Source organism: Microtus ochrogaster, chromosome 2 (assembly GCF_000317375.1).
Source record: "Microtus ochrogaster isolate Prairie Vole_2 chromosome 2, MicOch1.0, whole genome shotgun sequence".
NCBI lineage: Eukaryota > Metazoa > Chordata > Mammalia > Rodentia > Cricetidae > Microtus > Microtus ochrogaster.
The window spans coordinates 19,610,634-19,633,916 of NC_022010.1; the positions used below are offsets into that span (position 1 = coordinate 19,610,634).

Here is a 23,283-nt window from a genome sequence, read left to right on the forward strand (position 1 = left end):
CTCACCACCATCATTCATTAACCTTGCTCATGTCCACCAGTTCTTAGAACTTTGCTGACAGGACAGGGGCGGGGAGTGCCTGAGACTTTGGGGTCTTGGGCAGCAGTGTCAGGACTCAGTGGAAGGTGAGTGCCTGGTCTCTGTTGCACTTGAGTCAAAGAACAGGTGCTTGCTTGGTGTGGTTCTTGCACAGAACCACAGTGATACATTGAGTTACTGTTTTGCCTCAAGGCTTAGTAAGATTACAGCCTTCGGTTCTTATAAAGAGAATGAACTTATCTGGCAGATTGAGGGGCTAATGAATATGAATATGGAACAGGAACGCAAAGCAACTGTTGTCAAGGGGTTGTGGGGATCATGCTGGCTGTCCAGGCCCATGTATGCCTTCCTTACCAAGCTTGCCTGCTTGGTGTTTGCTGTACTGGTATTCCAGAGGCTATTGTACTAGTGTGTTAAATAGTCGTGTGTCTGCACGTGTAGATAAAGGTCATGCCTGACCTGCTAGTACAGTGCCCTCTTGCTTTATTCCGGGGGTACATAGGACTCTCAGAAATGGTTACTAGTGAGTAACTTTTAAAACATTAAGAAGAGTGCTGGCGAGAAGGCTCAGTGATTAAGAGCACGTATTGCTCTTACAGAGGACCTGAGTTCATTTCACAGCACCCACCGTGTCAGGTAGCCTACAATGGCTGGAATTCCAAATCCAAGGGATCCAGCACCCTCTTCTGACCTCTGCAGTCACAAGCAGGCATAGACACACACATACATACACACATAAATGAAAGCACATCTTAAACCGCAAGCCTGAGGGCATATACCTTTAATCCCAGCAAGTGGATCTTTGTGAGTGAAAGCCTACCTGGTATACATAGTTCCAGACGAGCCAGGGTTGCAGAGTGAAACCCTGTCTGCATGAGTGTCTTTACTTCTGCAGGCCTTTATTTTCCCATTTGTGCATTTAGGATGTTAATTTATTATGTTTTGAATGAAACATTGAAGATAATTATTTCCATAGTATTTTAAGATTCCACATTGCAATAATGGTCAAGTGAAACTCAGGGTGGTTTACGATGATGGTTTCTTTCTCTCTCTTTCTTCTAGTAAAAATTTCCCTAGTTATCTAAACAATAGTAAGGCAGAACATGAGAAATGTGAAAAGAAGTTTAATATAGGGGAACATATGCTAACATAATAAAATGTTATTTTGCTATGAGGCCCATGAAATAGTTGATGACTTAAACAAGTATGTAGTAAAAATAGGTCTGAAGATGGTAGTTGTGGGCCTGAAATCAGTCCTCGGAAGAAGGTCTCACCATCACCAGGCTGACCTTCCCTAGGGGCTGGGATTGATCTTTATCTTTTTATTATTATTGTTGTTCTTATTATTATGTATACAATATTCTGTCTACATGTATGCCTGCAGGCCAGAAGTGGGCATCAGACCTCATTACAGATGGTTGTGAGCCACCATGTGGTTGCTGGGAATTGAACTCAGGACCTTTGGAAGAACAGGCAATGCTCTTAACCACTGAGCCATCTCTCCAGCCCCGATCTTTATCTTTTTACTAGTGTGTGTGTGTGTGTGTGTGTGTGTGTGTGTGTGTAACAACGTGTGTACATGGACACTGCATATGCCACAGCACGAGTGTGGCAGTGAGAGAATGACTGTTGGTTCTTTCTTTCCACCTTCACAAGGGTTCTGGGATCAGACTTTGATTGCTAGGCTTGCAGGCTAAACAGCATTTTCCTTGTCTTACTGGCCCAATCTTTTCTTTGCCTTCCTGCCTTCCTGCCTTCCTGCCTGCCTTCCTTCCTCCTTCCTTTCCCATAAGAGTTCCTATGTGCTCTTCATCATTTCAGATCTGGGTCATAGCTGCTCCTTGGACGCCAGCAAAGTATGTTTCCCCATTCCTCACCCTCCTCTCCATCTCTTTTAGGGTTTTTGTCCTGAGAAGCAGGTACCAAGTACTATGGTACCACATTGTAGGTTTTTTTTTTTTTTTTGTAGGCCTCCACAGTTCCTTCCTCTCCTGTAATTATATAATAGCTTTTGAAAGCACTTGGCTTTTTATCCAGTTTTTTCAAAGCATTCAACTTTATAATCACAGAAACAGTAATTCTCTTCTTATTCAAATTGTGTGTTGGCATAAAATTTAACATAATACATAATTACAGTAAGTTTAACTAAAAAGAAACTGTTTAAGAAAAAAAAACTGGTAAAAAGCAAAATCTCAACTTTCCAAAGAGGATCCCACCCCGCCTGGTGTGTCCTGGTATGGGCTGCCGAGGTCAGGTGGAACCACTGCTGCTCAGGGAGCTCCTGCAGTCTCAGCACAGAGAAGCAGCACTAACTGGCTCTGCAGAGGGAAGCAGAGAGAGCCTGAAGGCCGGCACAGCCAGGAGTCCTTGGAGAGGAGACGGCATCAAGAGTAGTGTCTGGAAAACGGAGCCAGCTAGAGTGTGTGGATGGCCAACAGCTGACTTCTGTATTCGAGAGCCAGATGGGGGAGGTTCTCAGCTAAGGAGGAGTAGCCAGTAGCCAACACTTGATTACATCTATGAATGGGTATTTTACTTTGTTTTATTTTATGAAACTAATGAGAAAATAGGGGAAATGTTTAATGTACAATAATGTTCACAGCCAAATGAGAAATAAGTGTCATTCTGTTCAGAAATTGGTACAAATAGCTCTGAGGCGAAAAATGACTGTGCTTCCATTTTAAAGGTTCAGCTCAGCTGCTCCCCAGCCACTGAGCAAGGGCTTATCTAGGAAGTTTCTACTGTGTATCAGCGCAGTTGGGTTGGGGCCACTGAAATATTTTACTCACAGTCTTAGCGAAAATGAATGAGAAAGCAGACATCACTGAAGCAGAGAAGAGGAAGCTGACAGTGTTTTATCAGTGGGATTGTGTATGTGAACAGGCAGTATGAATGGCATTAATCTAAAATACACATCCTTTGGGCCAGTGTATCCCCATTAGTCTCTAAGGATATCCATTTAAGTAAGGCTTTAGACGTAGCCAAAGGCTGAGGTAGTTTACCAGAGCATGGCAAGAGCTACATGGGTGTTTTGCTCCCCTGTCCACCCCCTGGGCACTGGAGCTTGATGCTAGCAGAGTTCGTGCACTACTGCAGGGCCCACAGAGCGTGTAGCTTCTGAGGAAGGGGTGAAAGAAGGCCAGCATGCTAGAGGGGAAGATGTCAGTAGTGCCATTGAGAACTGGGGGACAGAAACTGAGGTGGAGTGGTGGCTGCTTTGCCTGCCTCTTTCAAGAGCTGCTTGTTTAAAGTGATATGGACCCCTTGCCAACAGACATGCAGATCTTTGTTTTGTTTTTTTGAGGCAGGGTCTCATGTAACCTAAGCTTGCCTTAACTCACTATTGTAGCCAAAGATGACCTTGAACTTCCTACTCGCCTGCTTCCATCACCAGCTAGAATTGCAGGCATGCACCATCATACCTGGTTTTAGGTGGTGATGGGGACAAACCTAGGACTTCATGCATGCTAGAAAAACAGTATACCAGTGAGCTGCATTCCCCAGCCTTAGGTGTTCGGGTATATATGGTGATTAGGGTTCCACTACTGACCAGAGTGGGTCTTTTACAGCTGTGACATTGATGTACAACTTCAAAACTGCCTCCACGGCCAGCTATTGTCTAGACACTCAGCCCCGTAGGTCTCTGCTAGCAAAGCTAGTGACTGCTCTCCTTGTGGTGTTTACTCAGCAACTCAGGATGCACCCAGGCTCCTTGTGACTCACTTTCCACTAATGTTCCTGGATTTGGGCAGCCTGTGAAATAGAATAGCTGATTTTTATTTTGTGAATTTTTTCTAGAAGCTCTTTAAATGTAGATGTATAAAATTAACAATTTCTTTTATTTCTAGCTTGGTAGTGAACCATTTTTCAAGCTCTATTCTATATTACTTTGCTACTTAGCAATAAATCCTTATAGACTAGTATAAATAAATTACGCAAGAGGCGTTAATGCTGAAATACTGTCCACTGTCAGAATCAACAATACTTTGTATAATGTTCTATAAATAACTAAAATTAAAGTATTCCTTGTGACTAAATATTCTCCGTGTGCACACAGGATGTGTGTGTCACGGTGTTCTTGTGGAAGTCAGAGGACAATTTTATGGAATCAGTTTACCTGCTAACCCATTTCTCTAGCCTTATCCTGGTTTAAATTGTGTTATATTTCTTAAATTTATTTGTGTGTGTGCTCCCATGTGCAATGTAGCACATACAGGAAGGTCAGAGGACAACTTGTGGGAATCAGTTCTGTCCACCCATCATGTGGGTCCCAGGGATCAAATTCACTTGTCAGACTTGGCAGCAATCCTGTCTACCCACTCGGCCATCTCACTGGTCCTTATCCCAGTGTTTAATCAGTTGGTTTGCTGCTAGCTGTGGCATTTTCTTTTTTTTAGGAGTGTAGTTGTTAGTCAAGGGAGGTAGGAAGAAGCAAGGAAAGCTCTGTGCCTCTTGGCATTCGTGAGCATCCTTGATGAGGCTCAAGCCCAAGCAACTACCGTGCCAACGAGGAGAGGGATGAGCTGGGTCTGCGCAGCAGAATCTGAGTAGTGTGGGCTCTGGTGAGAAGGAGATTTTACTTGTGCTTAGCCGCAGACCCTGCAATTTAAACTCAGTGCAGAACTGTAGGTACAGCTGTTCAGCCCTGAAAGAACTCTTTCTAGTTCAGAGTAGAGATCTGGAGATCCGAGGTGGAGCAGTTGCATGGCAGTCACAGAATCCCAGGTTCAGTCATGACACCAGTAAGGACAAGGAGGAAAGTTACGTGTTTTTGTCTTGGAGGGAATGAGTCCCCATGAAATCATTTTCTTCCCTGGCTTTTATAGCTCAATGGTAAAGCACTTACCTAGCTTGTGTACCTGGGTCCATGTTCCCTTTACTCATCCCTGATTCCTAGTTTTTGTTAGGAGTATTAACTTCATGTTGTGAGATTTTATGAGCATTACATAAATGCTATTCTGTCTATAACTGTAATTCCTGCTTGTTTAGCCTTAGTTCTGTGGCTGACTAGAGTGTTTCCCCTGCAGTGTCTCCAGTTGAGTTTCATTGATTCATCTCTAGGATGTTTTTGTGTCTCATAGCTACTCTATTGCAAGGACTTTTTAGAACTTTGCACATCCTTGCATAAATGAAAAACAAATACCCACTGGTACCTGGTTGCTGGTGCCCAGTAGCTTCTGTACTTGGAACACTCAGGAAGCAGAGGCAGGAAGCTCTTGCATTTGAAGTCAACCTGACATATATAGAGACCAAGACTCAGTTTAAAAAGAAAGAAAAAAAAGCCAGCTTTTAACTTTCATATAAAAGAAGATCATGTCTTGGTCTGGGTGTGAGGTTCTCAGATACCCGTTTCTGTTCCTCAGAGTTTTGCGAACCAGAGCCCAGTGTAACCCTTAACACCACAGAGAACCGTGGGATGGCACATGCCGGCTTGACTAGTTTTTGTCTGCTGGGTCTGGAGCTTTTCTCTTAAATTCTTTTATGATTGAAAGTGTTTGTTGCCTGTTAACATACATAGCAACAGCATCTACTGAGCCACACTCGTCTACAGCATAGATAGTGACTCAGCCTTGTTTTCAGGAAAAGGCTTCCCTGCTCACTAGCTAGCTGTGTGCTGTTTCACCTGAGCACCAGGGGAATACCACTAGGTTAAATGCCAATTGCTTAGTCAGTTCGCATTTCCCATGTGCACCTTCAGTGGAAGGCATACATTCCCTTTTGTTGGACACTTTTTCCTGTGAGTGTTCTGTTCCCTGGTTGTGGCTCTGCCTCCCCTTGGTGTCTGGTGATTATTTCTGTCTTCTGTGGTCAGTCTGTTCACACTGTGTTGGTTCTGTGTTAGTGTTTCAGTCTGCTTTCTAAAGCTCTACAGTGGGGCAAGGGCCAGAACTTCTTAGATATCAAGAGTAAACATTGCCAGCTTCCCAGGTCCTGCGTGTCTACCAAGCTGCCCAACTCTGTGGTTGTCAGATGAAGATGGCCATAGACAAAATAACTGGGCAACAATAATATTTTTATATGAACCAGAGGTAGAGGTAGGAGGATCACAAATTCTACACGAAACACTATCAAGGAAACAATAACAAAAATTGTGTGTAGCCAGCAGGATTTGAGTACCACATTTTTTCTATTGTAAAACAACTATTTTGCTTGATTTTTTTCCCTTTAATGTTTATATATATGCAATTTTGCACTTGGAGCCTGTGCAAAAAGCAGATGGCAAGCCTATGCTGACCCGTGCTTGGTTGACAGTGTCCTGGTCTCTGTACACTTACCTTTGTTCTAGTTTGTTTTCTGTTGCTGTGGTAAAATGTTGTGATGAAAAACAACTTGGGAGAGAGGATTTGTTCAATTCACTGTTCCAGATCACAGTCCATTATAGCAAGGAAGGCACAGTGACAGGAGCTTAAAGCAGCTAGTCACATCCCATCCACAGTCCAGAACAGAGACCTGCTCAGTTGTTGACTTTCTGTCCAGGACCCCCTGCCTAGGGAATAAATAATCTGGAATGATAAGGTAGAAGGCAGTTGAGGGAGATGTGAACTGAGGGAGAAACCTGTTGTTGACCTCTGATCTCCACATGTGTGCATTCGCTCATGCACACACATGAATTCTTAGTTTAGAGAGACCTTTCTAGAGGAAAATCTAATCCTCCAAGGAAAGAAGGAGTTTTTAAACATATTGGATGCAGTGGATGCATCTGGTGGCTCTTCCCAGATGTGACCTTCATGTACCACTGCAGATGTCATTCCAATTTCCCACTTGGTGATATCAAAATAAGTCTTTTCTTAAAGACACTTTTAAAAAAATATAATGTGTTTGTGAGTGTGCATGCATGTGTGGTTTATGTACATGTGTTCTCTTAAATTTGTCAGAGGATTTTAGAAATGTATACACTCCACATCCTTTAAGATGGAGTTGCTGATTAGCCTGCAACTCACCAATTAGACTAGACAGCCTGACCAGAGAACCCCAGGGATCCATCCTCCTGTCACCACTTCCCTAGCGCTGAGATTATAAATATTCACCACTATATTGCACTTTCCTGTAGGTTCTGGGCCTTCAATACAGGTCCCCATGTTTCTTGCGAAAGCACTTTACAACAGAGCCATCTCCCCAGCCGTGGAGACATTTTATAGCTTGTCTGGAAGTTTCAACAGGGTGGGTAAACTAGTGTGGCATATGGTGTTCCTTTTCTCAAACATCATAGTGCATGCGCCCTGTTGGCAGACCTCAGCAGTCTTCTGCTGTGATGGGATGTCCTCGAGACAGTGTGGTGAGCCTGTTATGAGAAGGACAATGACATTTTTCTATTTAAAAACTATAGGCACGGCTTTTTAAGGAGTTTTGAGATTGCTTGACTTTGTTTTTCTCCTCTGTAATAGAAGATTTTGTATTAGAAAGTGCTGACTGCTTTAGACTAGGAAGGGATCTTCTGGGAATTCCTGACAGTCAGGTACCTGAGTTCAGAGGATGAAGTAAGGACTCCAGAGAACTGAGCTAACTGCATGGAAAAGAGAAACTTGGGTTCTCAGTTCAGTTTTTCCCCATTCACCTCTGGAGACCTTGAAGGTTTTCAGTATCCACTGAATGTGTGGACTTTCCTGATCTGAAAAAGGAAGGATTCAGCAATGACAGTGACTTGTTGGTGCCAACATTCATGCTAAAGTCACTTTGACCTCCCCTGAGTGTTCATCTCAGTGTGAAGGAGGTAGGGCCTTGCGAGGCCCTTACAATATCTGCTGCAGCATGCAGATAGCAACAGGCATCTGTTGTCAGGGAAAAGATGATAATCTCATTGACACTGAGATTACTATGGTAATAATCATCCTGACACTGGTCCTGGAAAAACACATCCATGAGAAATGCCACCTTCTGGCAGCAAGCCAGATTGTAATGCTCTAGACTAGTTCTCAACCTTTCTAATGCTGCAACCATTATACAGTGTCTCATGTTATGGTGACTTCCAACCATAAAATTATTTTGTTGCTACTTCATAACTGCAGTGTTGCTACTGTTATGAATCATAATGTAAAAATCTGATTTGCAGGATATCTGGTATGTGATCCCTGTGAAAAGGTCATTGGGCCTCCACCCCCTCTAAGTGGTCACAACCCACAGGTTGAGAACCACTGCATTAGAGCAAGTCTTCCCTGGCAGTCAGTCACCTGCAGGTTTGCCTAAGTTATGCTTTGTGGTGACCTCCTTATGGAACTGACTACATTGCAGATAAAAAGGAGTGAGTGTAACTATGGTGTTGGGATTCATGTGCCCAAAGATTGCCATCTTGATTGTGCTGAGAAACTAATTACAGGAGGTGAATGAAGCATACTGCTTGTTGGTTTGGGAGTGTGTTTCCTGAGAAACCACAGGAAACGGTGTGTTAAACTGTTGAACATATCGGTGGGTGTTTCCATGTTGAATGGATCGTGATGACTCTGATCTAACCAGGAGTCAGTCGTTGCCTTGATGTCCTGGTAATATGACAGCATTATTGGGAGGGGATGAAAAGTAGAAACCAATAGAGCCTTTGGAGAATGTGGGGTTTGCCCTGCCTTCTATCTGTAGTCTTTTTCTTTACTTCTGTTTTACTACAATGTGAACTGAGAATCTCTGAAACCATGAGCCAAGTTAGCTTCATTCCTCCCTTACATTCTTTATGTTTGGGATTTTGGTCACAGTGGTGTAGACTAATTCAGCACAACATTGCAGAGTGGTAGGAAGTAGATCCATAAGAGTGTCAGGAACACACTCACAATCCTGTCTGTGCAGCCACTGCATCAAGAGGGCAGAAAAGAGTGTGAAACCAAAAGTTAGGTATGGTGGTTCATGCCTGTGCCTGTAATCTCCATGCTTATGGGGCAGATACAGGAGGATTACCACAAGTTCAAGGCCAACCTAGTCTACAGAGTGAGACCCTTTCTCAAAATCAAGAAAGTCATGGTTGTGGGATTAAGAGGAGTGCTACTCCTTTGACTTTCCCGGCTTTCAGAAAGACTTTGACACTTTCAGATACCAAATGTAGAAGCATTTTAACCAGGTTTTTGTTTGTTTGGCTGGTTGTTTTGTTTTCTTTTGTTTTTGGTCTGTTTGTTTTAAGTTGGCTTTCTGAAATAAAACCTGTGGTGTTGGGGAGACAGACAAGTGTTTCTGTAGAAAGTGCCAAGACTGCAGCCTTTGTCCAGGATTGTCATCAGCTGAGTCAGAGTGAGCTCCATCAGCCCATGTCTGCACAGGATGTGTGGTGCAGAGTTTGTTAGGTGAGGGTAATCCATGAAGAATGCCAGTCTCCTCCCAGTCAGTCTTAGTGACAGTGTCCTTTGCTTTACAGAAGCTTCTCATTTATTCAATGTTGCCCTTAATGTCTGTGCGCTGGGTTTATACGTGGGAAGTGATCTCCTGTGCCCATATGTTGTAGAGTACTTCCCACTTTCTCTTCTATCAGGTTCAGATTGATATTGAGGTCTTTGATCCATTTGGACTTGAGTTTTGTGCATGGTGATAGATATGGATCTATTTTCATTCTTCTATAGGTTGACATCCAGTTATGCCAGCACCATTTGTTGAATTTTCTTCCATTGTATACTTTTAGCTCCTTTATCGAAAATCAGGTGTTCATAGGATTGAGGGTTAAAATCTGGGTCTTCTATTTGATTCCATTGGTCAACTTCTCTGTTTTTATGCCAATACCAAGCTGTTTTCAATACTGTGGCTCTGTAATAGAGTTTGAAGTCAGGGATGGTAATGCCTCCAGAAGTTCCTTTATTGTATAAGATTGTGAGACAGTGAGGCTAATCTATTGGAAGCCGGACTGGGACTGAAAAAGCATAGGATAAAACCAGACTCTCTGAACATGGTGGACAGTGAGGGCTGATGAGAAGCCAAGGACAGTGGCACTGGATTTTGATCCTACTTCATGAACTGGCTTTGTGGGAGCCTAGCCTGTTTAGATGCTCACCTTCCTAGACCTGGATGGAGGGGGGAGGACCTTGGACTTCCCGCAGGGCAGGGAACCCTGACTGCTCTTTGGACTGGAGAGGGGGAAAGGAATGGGAGGCGGGGAGGAGGCGGAAATTTTTTCAATTAAAAAAAAAAGGATGCCAGTCTCCTCAGTAGTACATCTGGGCTGCCAGAAGTAGCAGTCCCTTGTCAGCAGTCAGGAGACTAAGGTGGGAGGGCGACAAGGTCCCAGACGACCCCTGCTACTGACAGACGCTGTATAGAAGGGGAAATGGCTATTTGTTCTCATTTTCTCACATTGTATAAGGAGCTACATCTTGTCTACAGCTTTGCCGGCAGGTACACAGCCTGTGTCTATCTTTTTATTACATTTTAATTGATTTTGTGTATCTGTATATACTGATATGGGTATGCCATGGCAGGAAAATGGAAGTCCTAGGGCAACTCGCAGGAATCGGGTTTTTCCTTCTACCACGTGGGTCTTGGGAGTCTGGATTGGCAGCAAACACCCTTCCCCACTAAGCCATCATTTCAACTCGCCAATATCTGTCTCCCTACAAAACTTTGCTAACCCCCACTCTTGGTCCTAAATAGTAAGGTAACTTGTCTAAGTATCCATGTGTCTGTCACTCTTCTACAGGAGTGCTTTCTGAAGACTGCAATTTTAGGCAATTTTGCATCATGATTATGCTTAGGAATGTGCTTGCATGAGATTGCATTTTCATTTCCCTGGTTTTATATGGAGCCCTATACATTTTAGTTTATTAAAAATCTGTTTTGTTAAGAAACTGCCTTTTCAGTATACCATTCTTCTTGGGGAAACACTTGGTATTGGTTTTTTGTTCTGGAACTTGCATAAAATATTTTATTGTTAGCTTTATGCAGAAAATTCATCAGTTTGTTTGGGATAACAGAGGAGGTATAACAAAAATCAATAGGAGCCAATGGCTGAGGGCAAAATAGATGGGAGGGGAGAGCCAAGTCAGGAGGGATTAACAATCAAGCCAAGATTGCTAGTGGTGCTTGCTTGCTAAAAAACTAGGAATACCAGAGGGTTGTGGATCTGGGAGGATGAACTCCAGATGCTGCTGTGCTCTTGTCATTAGCTGTTAGCTGTAGACTAGTGCACCAGTTATCTTAAACAGTTTCAGAAAGCCTTCCCAGCCCATTCTGCTGTTCTGTCTGTCGGCAGTCATCAAGACGCAGTCAGGGCTGAGTCAAAGGAGCGCTTTAGTTGTGTCTGCTTTCAGAGTGAATTGATTTGTCCTGGGTAGAAATTCCCAAGTACAGCTGTGTTTGCCAGCCTGTTCCTCATCGATGCTGTGTCAGCAGCCATGTGCCCCACACATTTAATAGATGACTTCTTTAGTTCTTCACATCTTGATAGGAGCAACAGCTTCACCACCATCTCAGCAAAGGTCCTGATCCCATGGCTCCATCTTAAAAACTGTCCTGTTGTTGAGGTGGCTCACCCTGTCAGTTGCATGTCTATAATGCCCAGCTGGCTAACATAAATCAGTACTTAGCAAATGGGTGGGGGGCAAAAAGTCACTGAGAGGGACCATGCTACTGTGTTTAGTGTTCCAGGCCTTCACACCAGCTATTCAGGAGGCTAAGGAAAGAAGGTGTAAGATCAAGGCCCACGTGGGCTACAGAGTGAGTTACAGGCCAGCCTGGGCAACTTACTGAGAACTTGTTTCAAAATAATAAAGGAAAAAATGAGAGAAGGGTGGCTCAGTAGTTAAGAGCACTTGGTCTGGAAGCATGAGGACCTAAGTCTAAAGCCCCAGTCCACACATAAAAGCCAGATTTGGTTGCACATGCCAGTAATCACAGCATTGGGCTAGAGACAGGAAGATCCCAAGAGTTCACTGGCCTGCCAGCCTAGCCGAAATGATGGACTGATTTAGTAAAGCAGAAACAACTGAGGATGACACCCAGTCCTGCTCTGACTTCTGGTAACCATAGTCTTACATGCATTCATCACACACATACCACACACAAAAATAGATAAATAAGCTCGGTGGTGGCACACACCTTCAGTTCCAGCACTCAGGAAGCAGGGGCAGGTGGATCTTTGTGTGTTTGAGGCCAGCCTGGTCTACAAGAACTAGTTCCAGGACAACCTGGGCTGTTACACAGAGAAACCCTGTCTTGAAAAACCATGAATGAATGAAGAGCTGGAAATGTGACTTAGTGGTAGGGTACTTGCCTGGCACACACAAGACTCTGTTTAGTCACCAGTATTGGGGGGATGTCAATAATGTGCTTCCTCTTTGCTGTAAGCTCAAGAATGTGATGAATAGGGTAAGATGTTCCTCATTTCTTTGATTATAATTAGTATATGCTAAATTTTTGTTTTAATTAGAGTAGGATATATCTATAATTTAAAAGTCAAGTGCACGCTTGTTATGAAGTGTTTGCTCTCCCCCTCCCAGTGCCAGTCTGGGCTCCAGGATTACTTGTGGCATTGGTCTCTGGTATTGGGTGGGGCTCTACCTGCCCTTGCTGTGTCTGTACCTCTGTTCCTCCACATCCTGATTTTAGGTGCTCTGAGATCTTCCTCTGTGAGAGACAGTAATTTGATTTCACTCACATGTGCTCCTCAAGCTTCCTCATGTCCAGAGTTTAATACTCCAACCTGGTGGTTTCTCTTTTGGTTGTCTTATCCCTCTGGAGGGATGGAACTGGTTGAAGGTGTGTATGTAAATGTATATTCTAAAAAGGATTCATTAGAATGACTTATAAAGTAATGGCTGGGTAGTCCAGCAGTTGCTCTGTACATGCTACAGAGAATGAGAATTAACTGCAGAACGCATGTGACTGGAAGACATGGAAGATTCCAGAGTTGCTTGTCTTCAGTATATATTGGAAGGCCAAAGACACTGGAGTCTGATATCAACAAAAGATGGCAGTTGCAGCAACAGTAGAGTTAGATGAAGTCACCAGCAAGAAATGAAGGCAGGGGACTGGAAAGATGACTCAGCAGTTAAAAGCACTGACTTCTCTTCCAGAAGACCAAGGTTTAGTTTTAAGCCACTTGTAATTCCAGTCTCAGGAGATCTAACATCTCCTGGCCTCTGAGGGCACCAGGCACACATTGGTGCACAGACAAACATATAGGCAAAATACCCATCCATATAAAGATAAATAAAACTTTTTGAGAAAGAAATGAAGATGGACAGGCACGCAGCACTGTTTTGCCTCAGACATCTTTATCTATCTGGTCTGCCCATTAGAAGATGCTGTCCACTTTGTTATCTTTCCTGGAAATGCACTTACAGGCCTCCAGAGGCATGTTTCTCATTTGATTCTGTCAAGTTGCTTGCCATCAAGTTGACAAGATTAAGCATCATAAGTCAACCCTTGTCAGCTTGCCCCCACTTTTTATATCATGCTTAATTTCCAAATGACGATGATAACTAAGTCATGATTCAACCTGCTGTGACATAAGTGTACTATGTACAACTAAAAACATATTTGTTTTTTTCCTCGGAGTAGATAACAAAAGGCCCTGGAAGAATGCTATCTTCAAAGTATAACTTAAGTATACTATAACACTTAAGTTCTGACATTTTCTTCATGTTATATGGTAACAGAATAGGAAAAGAAAGAAAACATAAATATCTGCTTATTAAATTTATGATCATTTTAACAGTGTCAGACAGAAGCGTGCTTGGCAATTACATTCCTCATTTTTGTGATTGGTCTCTTGGCCATAGTGGTTTATGTTTTTCTGCTACCTATTCATATGCTCATCAAGCCCAGGTTTTTTACCTGTGGGTGTGACCTGAAATGTCCTTCATGATACAGGAAGGACTAGAATTTTTGTCCTTCCTGCCTCAGCCTCCTGAAGGTTTTAGTTCATTTATCATCCTGCCTGGATTGAGTTGTTACAGTTTCTTACTTACTCAGAACATGGTCACACCAAGGAAGACCCTCCTCTTCTGTTCCTCCATTGCAGTCCAGTTTCATTGTGATGTCTGGATCAATTATTTCTAATAACACTGTAACTCCTTTCTTAGTCTGTTGTCTCAAAGGACATCAGGAATCTCAGTGGCCAGGGGAAAGTCTTAGCTTCCAGTTTAATTGAATCATTGTAGTCCTTCTCGTGTCTCCTAACAGAAGCATTCCTTCCTCTGGAACCAAGACATCTAGGCTAGCAGAACATAAGATTGCAAGAACAGAAAGCTAAAATGTTGCTAGAAAGCCACTAGTGGTATTGGTGAGTGGTACCAGACCCATTTCTACCCCTTGCTTCATGAATCCTGGCTACAGGAAAAACTACCATATTCTGTACACTGAATCAGAGCATATACAGTCTTCAGGCTACTGCCACTTAATTGGTCCTGTAGCTTTGTCTTGGAAAGGTCATTCGACCATTTTATCAAGCCAACTGCTTTAGGATGGCAAGACAGGTGGATTCCAAGAGTGTGTGCTTACTGCCACACTTTGAGTATGAAATGAGTTCCTTGGCACTCAGCATCAGATGTATTTAGGTCAGCCTTAGCAAATGGGAAGTCCATGTTGTTGATCCCATACATAATCTCCACCCTTGCTATTATGACCACTTTGTTCATGGGTCCATTGGGTAATGGCAAGAATGGCAGGGAAAGGAGTTGATGTCTATCTACAGAACAGGCCATCCTACTTGCTTGTTGACATTCATTTCTACTGATACCACCATCTGATGAGCATTTACATAGGACACAAGTATCTTCACTTAATTTGAAGAGATCTATCTATATTCCTCTTCCCCAAATGTCTTTCTCACCAATTTTCCAATTATGTTCCTTTCAAGTCCCTAGCTGTTCACCCAAACCATTGGGTATGGCCTAGCAGGTACTGTATAATTGCACATCTGTCCAAATAAAGTGTATATGGCCAGCAAGATGGCTTATTGAGTAAAAGGTGCTTGCTACCAAGCCTGATAACCTGAGTTCAATCCCCAGGACCCTCATAGTGGGAGGAGTGAACTATCTCCCACAGGTTGTCCTCTGACCTCAATGCACAACAGTAGCATGGATGCATACAGAGAGAAATAATTTTAAAAAAATGAAATAGTGAATAAAAATTAAAAACATACAACTGTTTTGACCAAAGTTGTACCTACTACAAAGATTTTCCTTTACTGTATTCTTCATGGACTCTTGTCCTCCTTGGTCATCCAATCACAGAGCACACCTCATGAGGTCATACTTGGGGAGAAAAGGCATTGTTGCAAGAATAGGAACCATCAGCATTTGGGCAACTTCTTTATGTGACTTTAGCCCTGCTGGGGCTCAGTCACGTAAATACCACTTTAAATTGATGATGGATTGCTGCTTTGCATGTCCAACTTCATGACTTGGTAGGTAATGCCCAGGCTATGATGAGCTGTTCAAGTGATGTGATAACTTGGTAGTACATTGTCATTTCCACTAAGATCCAGTAGCAGGCCAAAAGCAGTCTCTCAAAGAAACCCTTGTTTATAGATGACAACAAAGCCTTGCCCCAAAATCCCAAAGTCCTCCACTGTGATTCACCTCTGGGGCCCTGCCAAAGGCTCCAAACACCATCCTTACGTACCACTGACACCTTAAGAATCATCAGGTTTACTGGATCATATAGCCCAAGTAGCAGAGCAGCCTGGACTTGTTACAGAGATTGTTGTTGTTTTGGACTCATTCCTGGTACCACAGTCTGTATTAACATGGCACTCTTGACAAAAGAATACAGTGTGTATGTTACAAAAGAGGATTCGCTATCCTGGCACAGATCAGTTTGGGTAGTCTCATAATAGCTGTCTGCCCAATGAAGAGTCTGAGAAACAAATAGGTGCACAGTTTGCAAGCGGCTGGATGCCTTTGCAGTCCCAACTGAAAGCCTGGAAGACTACTGGGGACTTACTATCTTCCACCTATGTGGCAAGACCAAAGAAGCAGGAGTCAAATGATGGCAGCAGTACCAGGAGAGTTGGATGCACTCACTAGCAAGAAGCAAATGCAGCAGCAATGATTTTTCCTTTGGACCACCTCTTCCTGTTTGGTCAAGGGAGGGTCCTCTCCCCTCATTTAATCCTTCCTGGAAATACCCTTAGAGACCCACCAATCAAGATTTTTTTTTAATTTTATTTATTGGTGTTTTTCCTGTATAGATGTCTGCGTAAGGGTGTCTGATCCCCTGGGACTAGACTCACAGACAGTTGGCCATGTAGGTACTGGGAATTGAACCTGGGTCCTCTAGAAGAGCAGTCAGTGCTCTAAACTGCTGAGCCATCTCTCAAGTCTCAGTGACTGCTTCTGAAGCTGAGGACAGTAGGTCCATCAGCCAGTGTGTACCTGTATGTTGGCTGTTGGCAGCTGTTTCCCAGTCTGCCACTCTAGTCTGAGACTGTGTTCTCAGCTTATAGCCCTAGGCTTTCCTGTGGCTTCTCCATCACCTGAGTAGATTAGCTCCATACAGTCTCTTTGGGGTTCTTGTTTTGTTTGTTGGGGCACATCCTCCAGTAACTTGCCACAAAAGACTCCACGGGGAGTCATATTTCTTATTTTAATTCTTGGATGTCTGAGACTCTTGCTCTTTCTGGATAGATAGTGGATGGACCTCAAATTGCGGTATAGCTGTGGTTTTTTTTTTTTTCCCTCCAATTTTGGGGTGTTCTGTGCTACCACTTCCCATCCCTTGGCCTAGGCTAAGACTCCCTGATGTCTCCTGTGCGGCTGGTACATTCACTGAACAGTGTGCTGTGCCAGTGCTATCTCAGGAATGCCTGGATGGAGTCCTTCCATTTGGCACAGCATTCTAGAGAACAAAACAGATGGCCAACAGTGAAGAGACAGCAGGCCCTGCATCTGCGGTTTTGCTTTCCATGGGATCTACAGTCTGAGAATATTCAGTGGAAAATTCCAGAAATAAGCAATTCAAAAGTTTTAAGTTGTGCACTGTTATAAGTTGTATGATAAGATCTCACATTATCTTAGTCTTTCCCATCCGGATTTGATCGTCCCTTTGGCCAACTGTATATGCTATCCTCCTGCTGGTCACTTAGGAATTATCATCAACTGTTGTATCATGGAGTTCATGTTCAAATGACACTTTTAAAGTAGTCTGGCACTGCTATATCCTTGTGCCTATGTTACCTAATGTCTCACCTGTCACATAGATACTGATTCATTTATTACCCCAAGAAGGATGTGCACAGCACAGTGGGGTGTTTGCAGAATAATCCTGTTCACTTCCATTACATATATTACTGTAGTAGCTCCATTTCATTGTTAATTCTGCTGTCACTCTCTCACTGTGACTGATTTCAAGTTAAACCTTTATGAGTGTTAACGTGTGTGTACTAATAAACAGCCATTCAGGCTCAGTGCTGTTTGCAGTGGCAGATGTTCCCACAAGCACAGTGGGCCTACACCTGATTCCAACTAAGGATTTTAGGAAGGTCAATCAGTGGTTGACCAAAGACTTAGAGAAACCTGGGATGAGGTGGCGTGGTTCTCAAGAGGCCCCAGAAGAAGAGATGAAGGACTGTTGGGAGTACCTCCCAGACAGACACTAGGCAGAGGTATTGCCAAGAGGTCCAGGAAACTGACCGGAGACATGGCATTCCCTTGACCAGAATTGCAGACTAAAAAGGTTTAGATGAAAGCCCAAGGCAGTTCTGGACACAGTTGGTTTAGAACATGTCTGAACCCTCCAGATCAGAGTGCTGAGTGGACAGTTCTCAGACAGATGCAGCCCATAGCTGGAGATGGGAATTCTGCAATCATCAGAGGGCTAAAATACAAAGCCTTTGACCTTAGAAAAGCCTGAGGACTACCTGCCAACCAGCTAGAGGTGGGAAGGAGGTTGAAGGACATTGCATAAATGGTACATAGCCTCAGGACAAAGTCAGAGTGGCCTGGTACCTGACCTCAGGGTGCATCACCAGGGACAGCTAGAGGGTGGGTCACTGCTGCATCTCAGAAGGACTCAGCTGATGACCTGTGAACTTTTTAACATCTCTCCTTTGATGTCCTAGGCATGCCTTAAGGTCTCAGGAAAGCTGTGGCGTTTTCTTCCACACACCTATGCTCAGACTGTCAGCAAGAGTTAAAGGGCTCTGGAAGATGGTTAGATAGGGCTGGGCTGTAGCTCTGTTGGTAGAATGGCTGCCTCACGCAGAAATCCCTAGCTTTGGTCTCTCCAGCACTGTATCAGCTGAGTGTGTGTCCGCTCTGGGGAGGTGAGGACAGGATGCTGAAGGGCTTGAGTCCGTTCTCCACAATACAGCAAGTTCAAAACAGAGTAAAGGATTATTAGGCAGACTCCACCAGCCTTGCCTTGGAGTATGGCTCATGTAAGCTTGTGCAGAGCTGGAGACATGCTCCTGAGTGTGCCTCCATGTTATGAGCTCACCTTTCGTGTTGCTGTCTAGATGGCCTGGGCAACTGCTGGAGTTTCTCAGTTCATCTAGTGTGTTTTTCTAGTTCTCATGTAATACATTTAGCATAATGTCACATCATAGTTTCACTCGGTTAAAAACCCAGTTCTGGCCAGGCATGGTGAGCTGCCTCAGTAAGCTGACGCAGGGTGGTCACTTGACTCCAAGTGACCTAGAGGCCTGCCTGGGAACAAAGCAAGACCCCATGTCAAGATGGGGGAAAAAGCAGTACCCTTGGAAAGTTCAGTATAAAGTGCTGAGGACAGCGGAGGCCTCTGGAGAGGGGTTCTGGAGGTAGCAGCCTAGCATTGAAGAGCACAGGTAGCTCCCTGTGCCAGGCACCTGTGTTACATGGCTCCACTACTCAGATCGTGGGTTATAGGTGTCACTTTTTTTTTCTTTTAAAGTTTTTGTTGTTGGTTTCTGGTTTGGGGGGATCTTTCATGTGTGTGAGTTTCTCTGCATGTATGTGTGCTGTGCATGTGAGGGCCACAAGAAGGGGTTGAATCTCCTGGAATTGGAGGTATAGATAGTTATAAGCTGACCAGTGTGAGTGCTAGAAACGGAACTTGGACCCTCTGCAAGATCAGTATATGTTCTTATCCATTGAGCCGTTTCTCCAACCCCCTTTTTTCTTGTAGTAACATCTTATTTAAACTCATGACTTGCTGTGCTCTGTGTGTGACTTTTTGAATAATGTTGTAGGTTGTGTTTGAATGGTTAGTCCAGAAGAATTAAGTAAGTTTACATTTTTATTTGCCTGATGTCTGATACTCTTTTTATCTTGCAAAATATGAAACCTTAAATCATTATGTGCTTTTAAATGTAAGCAAAGTTTTTGCAAAGATAATACAAACATAATACTTGATTGGTAGTAGTATTAACGTTGTTTGAAAAAGGCTACCAGAAGGCTTTAAAGTAAGATTATAAAATGTCAATTAGTGTATTTGTAATTTATATTATAAAATCAAGAAGTCTGTGGGTATATGTTTGTGGGGCATTTGTGTGTGTGTGACTTTTGTTTTTAACTTGGTATGGTATGATGTTGGTACAAATAGCTGCATGGGAACCTGTGTCCTGGAGTCAGCTGGTGACAAGGCTATAAGATGCTTGAGCTGTAGACTTCACTGCTTCAGGGTGTGTAGCCAGGGAGACTGAGCCAGCAGGAATGGGCTAATGTGAGCCATAGTCACTGGTGCTATTTCAGCCCTGGGTTATTTGAGAATAGCACAGCTAAGCTCTACTTGCTGAGTGCATCAGGAGCTGCCAAGAACTTGTCACTGTTTTTGAGATATGTCACCCTTGGGACAGTAGCAGGCCCACAGTCTTAGCATTGCAAGGAATTACCACAGGTTATCTGTTCCCACCTCTGCCTTGAACTGTGGGAGGATTTCCAAAAACAGGAACCAGTGGGTTAAATCTAAGAGGGGCCTCAAGACAAGCAGAGATATTTCATATATGTACCAGAGACAGTAGCAACAGAGTGAGGGCCTGTGTGATTTTGGGGTGGTAAGACCCAAAAGCCCATGGGCTCAAGTGTGCAGGATGAGCTAATAGGCTCAGGACCGTTGAGAAGCCTGGCTCTCATGCCATTGTTAGGGCCTGCCTATTGCCTCGGTGCCCCTGACAGGAAAGGCCAGAAGCAGCTGCAGAGGCATTGGACTTCTGAGCTGAATACAGTGACTCCATGCAGGACGTGTAGACAGCAGTTTCTAAAGGGGCAGTAGAGTGAAAACAGATTCCAGAAAGCGTAGTCAGTGTCCGAGCAGGGGCGAGTTAGGGAGTTACCTGGCCAGCCCTGTGGAAAGAGGGCCACCCATCAGTTATTCCTGCAGGGGGAGGGTTCACTCCACATTTAGAGAGGCCTTCCACACCTGCCCTTATTGCACAGAGGAAGAAGATGGGTTGGTTAAGAGAAAATCCACATGGTCTGCAGTGAGTGTTCTTGTGCCTGCCTGCTGTCCACTCATTCCGGAATGTGAACCTATCAAAGATACAGAAGCATTGTGGCTGGAGTGGACAGAACCGATGTTGCACTTGGCCAGAGTCTCTTTCCTAGTCATTTGCTATCCTGTTATAGTAGTAATTGTCACATTGCTGTGATCTAATATCTGATGGAAACAACGTGAACTAGGAGGAATTTGTTTTAACTCAAAGTTTCACAGTGTCTCGATTCACTGTGGAATGTGGGAGCTTGAAGGTGAGGCTGTTCACATTGTGGTGAGCAGTAAGCAGGGAGTCAGCCAGAGCCAGGCACCAGGAAATGGTTGTCAAAAACCTGCTACTAATAACAGACCTCTAGCCAATCAGCCTACCTCCTAAAGGTTCCACAACTTCTCCAATGACCGTAAGCTAGGGAGCAAGTGTCAAAAACATGAGCTTATGAGGGACATTGTAGATTCAAACTGTGACACCTGTCGTTGGCCTTTTACTCACAGAACGTGTTTCTTACAGCAACTGTGGCAGCCATGTACTACAGCTACTACATGTTGCCAGATGGCACCTACTGCCTGGCACCACCCCCACCTGGGATCGATGTAACTACTTACTACAGCACTCTTCCTGCTGGAGTGACCGTGTCCAACTCACCTGGTGTGACTACCACTGTACCACCACCTCCTGGGACCACACCGCCACCACCCCCAACCACAGCTGAAACAAGCAGTGGGGTTACCTCCACAACCACCACCACAAGGTACTTGTGCCATCTGCCCAGCGTGGTGACTGCTGCAGCACACGAGTTTTCTTGCTCTGGATTGTATGCATGTGTCTCCAGAATTAGCATAGTTACTCATATATTAGTACCATACACCTGGACTCGCAGCTTTTGGAAAGCTGAAGCAGAAGGACCAAAGGTTCATGGCTATGGCCAGACAAAGTCAGGTGGTCTCTGAGTTCAAGGCCATCCTGATTTATACAGTGAGGTCTATGCCAGCCAGAGAAACACAATGTGTCCCTGTTGCACCACCCCCCCCCCTCAAAAAAGTTCAAAACCGGCTAAATAGTTCATTACAGGTATTCCAGCCCTGTAATTCTAGCACTGTGGAGGTAGAAGCAAAAAGGTCAGGAATTGAAGCTGATCTTCAGCTATATAATGAGCTGCAGAGCAAGACCTTATTTAACACTGAAAGTGGGTCTTAAGCAGTGAAATCTAGCCATGTGTAAATGTGGCTCTTGGGCACCATCCCACATCTGGGTTGCTCTTGTTCAGTGTGTTGACACCTCAGCAGGGCAGTATTTGGCAGGGTCCAAGTGAGGTGAACTGAACTTGTCAAGCTTGTAGGGTTTTATATAGTTGGTGAGGGTAGGGCTTTGTTGGCCACTCCTTGAGACCACCAGTTACATAGTTGGCATCTCTAAAACCCAGCGATGGCAGAAGGACAGGAGTGCTTAGCGCCCCATGGAGGGCCCCTGTATGTGTCTCAAGTCCAGTAGAGGCAGCAGAAAAACTTGACTAAAGCCCCTCTCTCTAAGACTTAGAAAGTGAACTGTGGGCTAGGGGTATCACTCAGATCACTAGCCTAGCATATGGGAGGAGTTGGGGACTAACACCTAGAGCCATACTGCTGAGAAGTAAACATGGAGTGAAGGAGGTTGAGCCATGCTAGCAAGCTGTTTTAATGTCTTTTCCTTGTTTTGTTCCTAAGAAGTAGCTCATAGTTAAAAGGGAATACTAATTGGGAGGAGGACTGAACCTACCCATGGGACTTTGGACATCATTCTTTAGTAAATTCCCACTGTTAGTTTGGTTTTGGAGGTAGGGTCTAGCTGTGTAAGCCACTCTCTAGCCTTAGGCTTACAGGGTGCCACACGTAGCTTTCTGCGTTGTCACTGACAGTGGTGCTCAGGAGCTGGCTTTGTTAGGTTAGTTAGAAGGCTTCTTGACTTTAGACCAGCAGTTCTCTACCCTTTGGGGATCGAAAAACCTTTTCATAGAGGTCACATCTCAGATATTTACACTATGATTCATAACAGTAGCAAAATTACAATTATGAAGTAGCAATGGAAACAATTTTATGGTTGGGGTTGCCACCACAGCATTAGGAAAGTTGAGAACCACTGCTTTAGATCTAGAGTCTTCTTTCATGTCTGAGCCTGAAAGGACCCTCCAGCTGCCATTGCCAGGCTCAAGCCACACTGAGGTCGGGGTTGCTTACCAGCTCTTCTCCACAGTGCGCTTGCTCCCGTGGCCATCATACCCCCGCCCCCTGACATCCAGCCTGTGATCGACAAGCTGGCAGAGTACGTCGCCAGGAACGGCCTTAAGTTTGAGACCAGTGTTCGAGCCAAGAATGATCAAAGGTGAGGTGAGGGTCTGGGGGTTGGACTAGGGTGTGGTTCAGTGCCAGTGTTTGCCTGGTGGGTATTCATGAATTTCTGAGCTTAAGCTCCCACATTGCAAAAACACTCAAAAAATTTTAAGCATGTCAGGTTTATGAGATTTGGGATTTTCGTTTAGCAGTCTTGAAATCCTGTCACTATTCCTTTGTTCTTTCATCTTCCCTGGAGTATCTTTAGATAGACATTTTTGTACATCTTGTTAAATTACAGTTGAAGAGGGGTTTTGCTGTTGTTTTTATTGTGCAGTAAAAATGTAGGTGCTTGAAAGACTGGAATTCACACTTTCCAAGGGTCCTTCTCCCCTACCTGTGGCTGTGTCCATAAAACATGGACTGCATTTTCACCTGTGATATGATCCTGGAGAACAGGTAGCCTTCTGCCCGATTCACATGTTACTGGATAGAGCAAGACTGATCCATGTGGAATCTATGAAGTTGTTGGGATGACCAGTGTCTATGAGATGTCCATGACAGTGCAAACCATGTGGGAAACACTGGAGCCTGTGTGTGGGTCATACTGAATGCTTCTCTGTTCAC

General features: G+C 44.1%; 1 protein-coding gene across 5 annotated transcripts in view; it reads left to right on the forward strand.

The window, feature by feature from the left end:
- Sfswap (splicing factor SWAP) overlaps nt 1-23,283 on the forward strand; it is a 75,382-nt gene that overhangs the window by 20,745 nt on the left and 31,354 nt on the right. For all 5 annotated transcript variants that reach the window (XM_026784568.1, XM_013350324.2, XM_005344531.2 and 2 more), the window contains 2 exons: nt 20,861-21,101; nt 22,580-22,708. In XM_026784568.1, the coding sequence (XP_026640369.1) occupies nt 20,861-21,101; nt 22,580-22,708 (370 nt within the window). The remainder of the gene's footprint in view (nt 1-20,860; nt 21,102-22,579; nt 22,709-23,283) is intronic.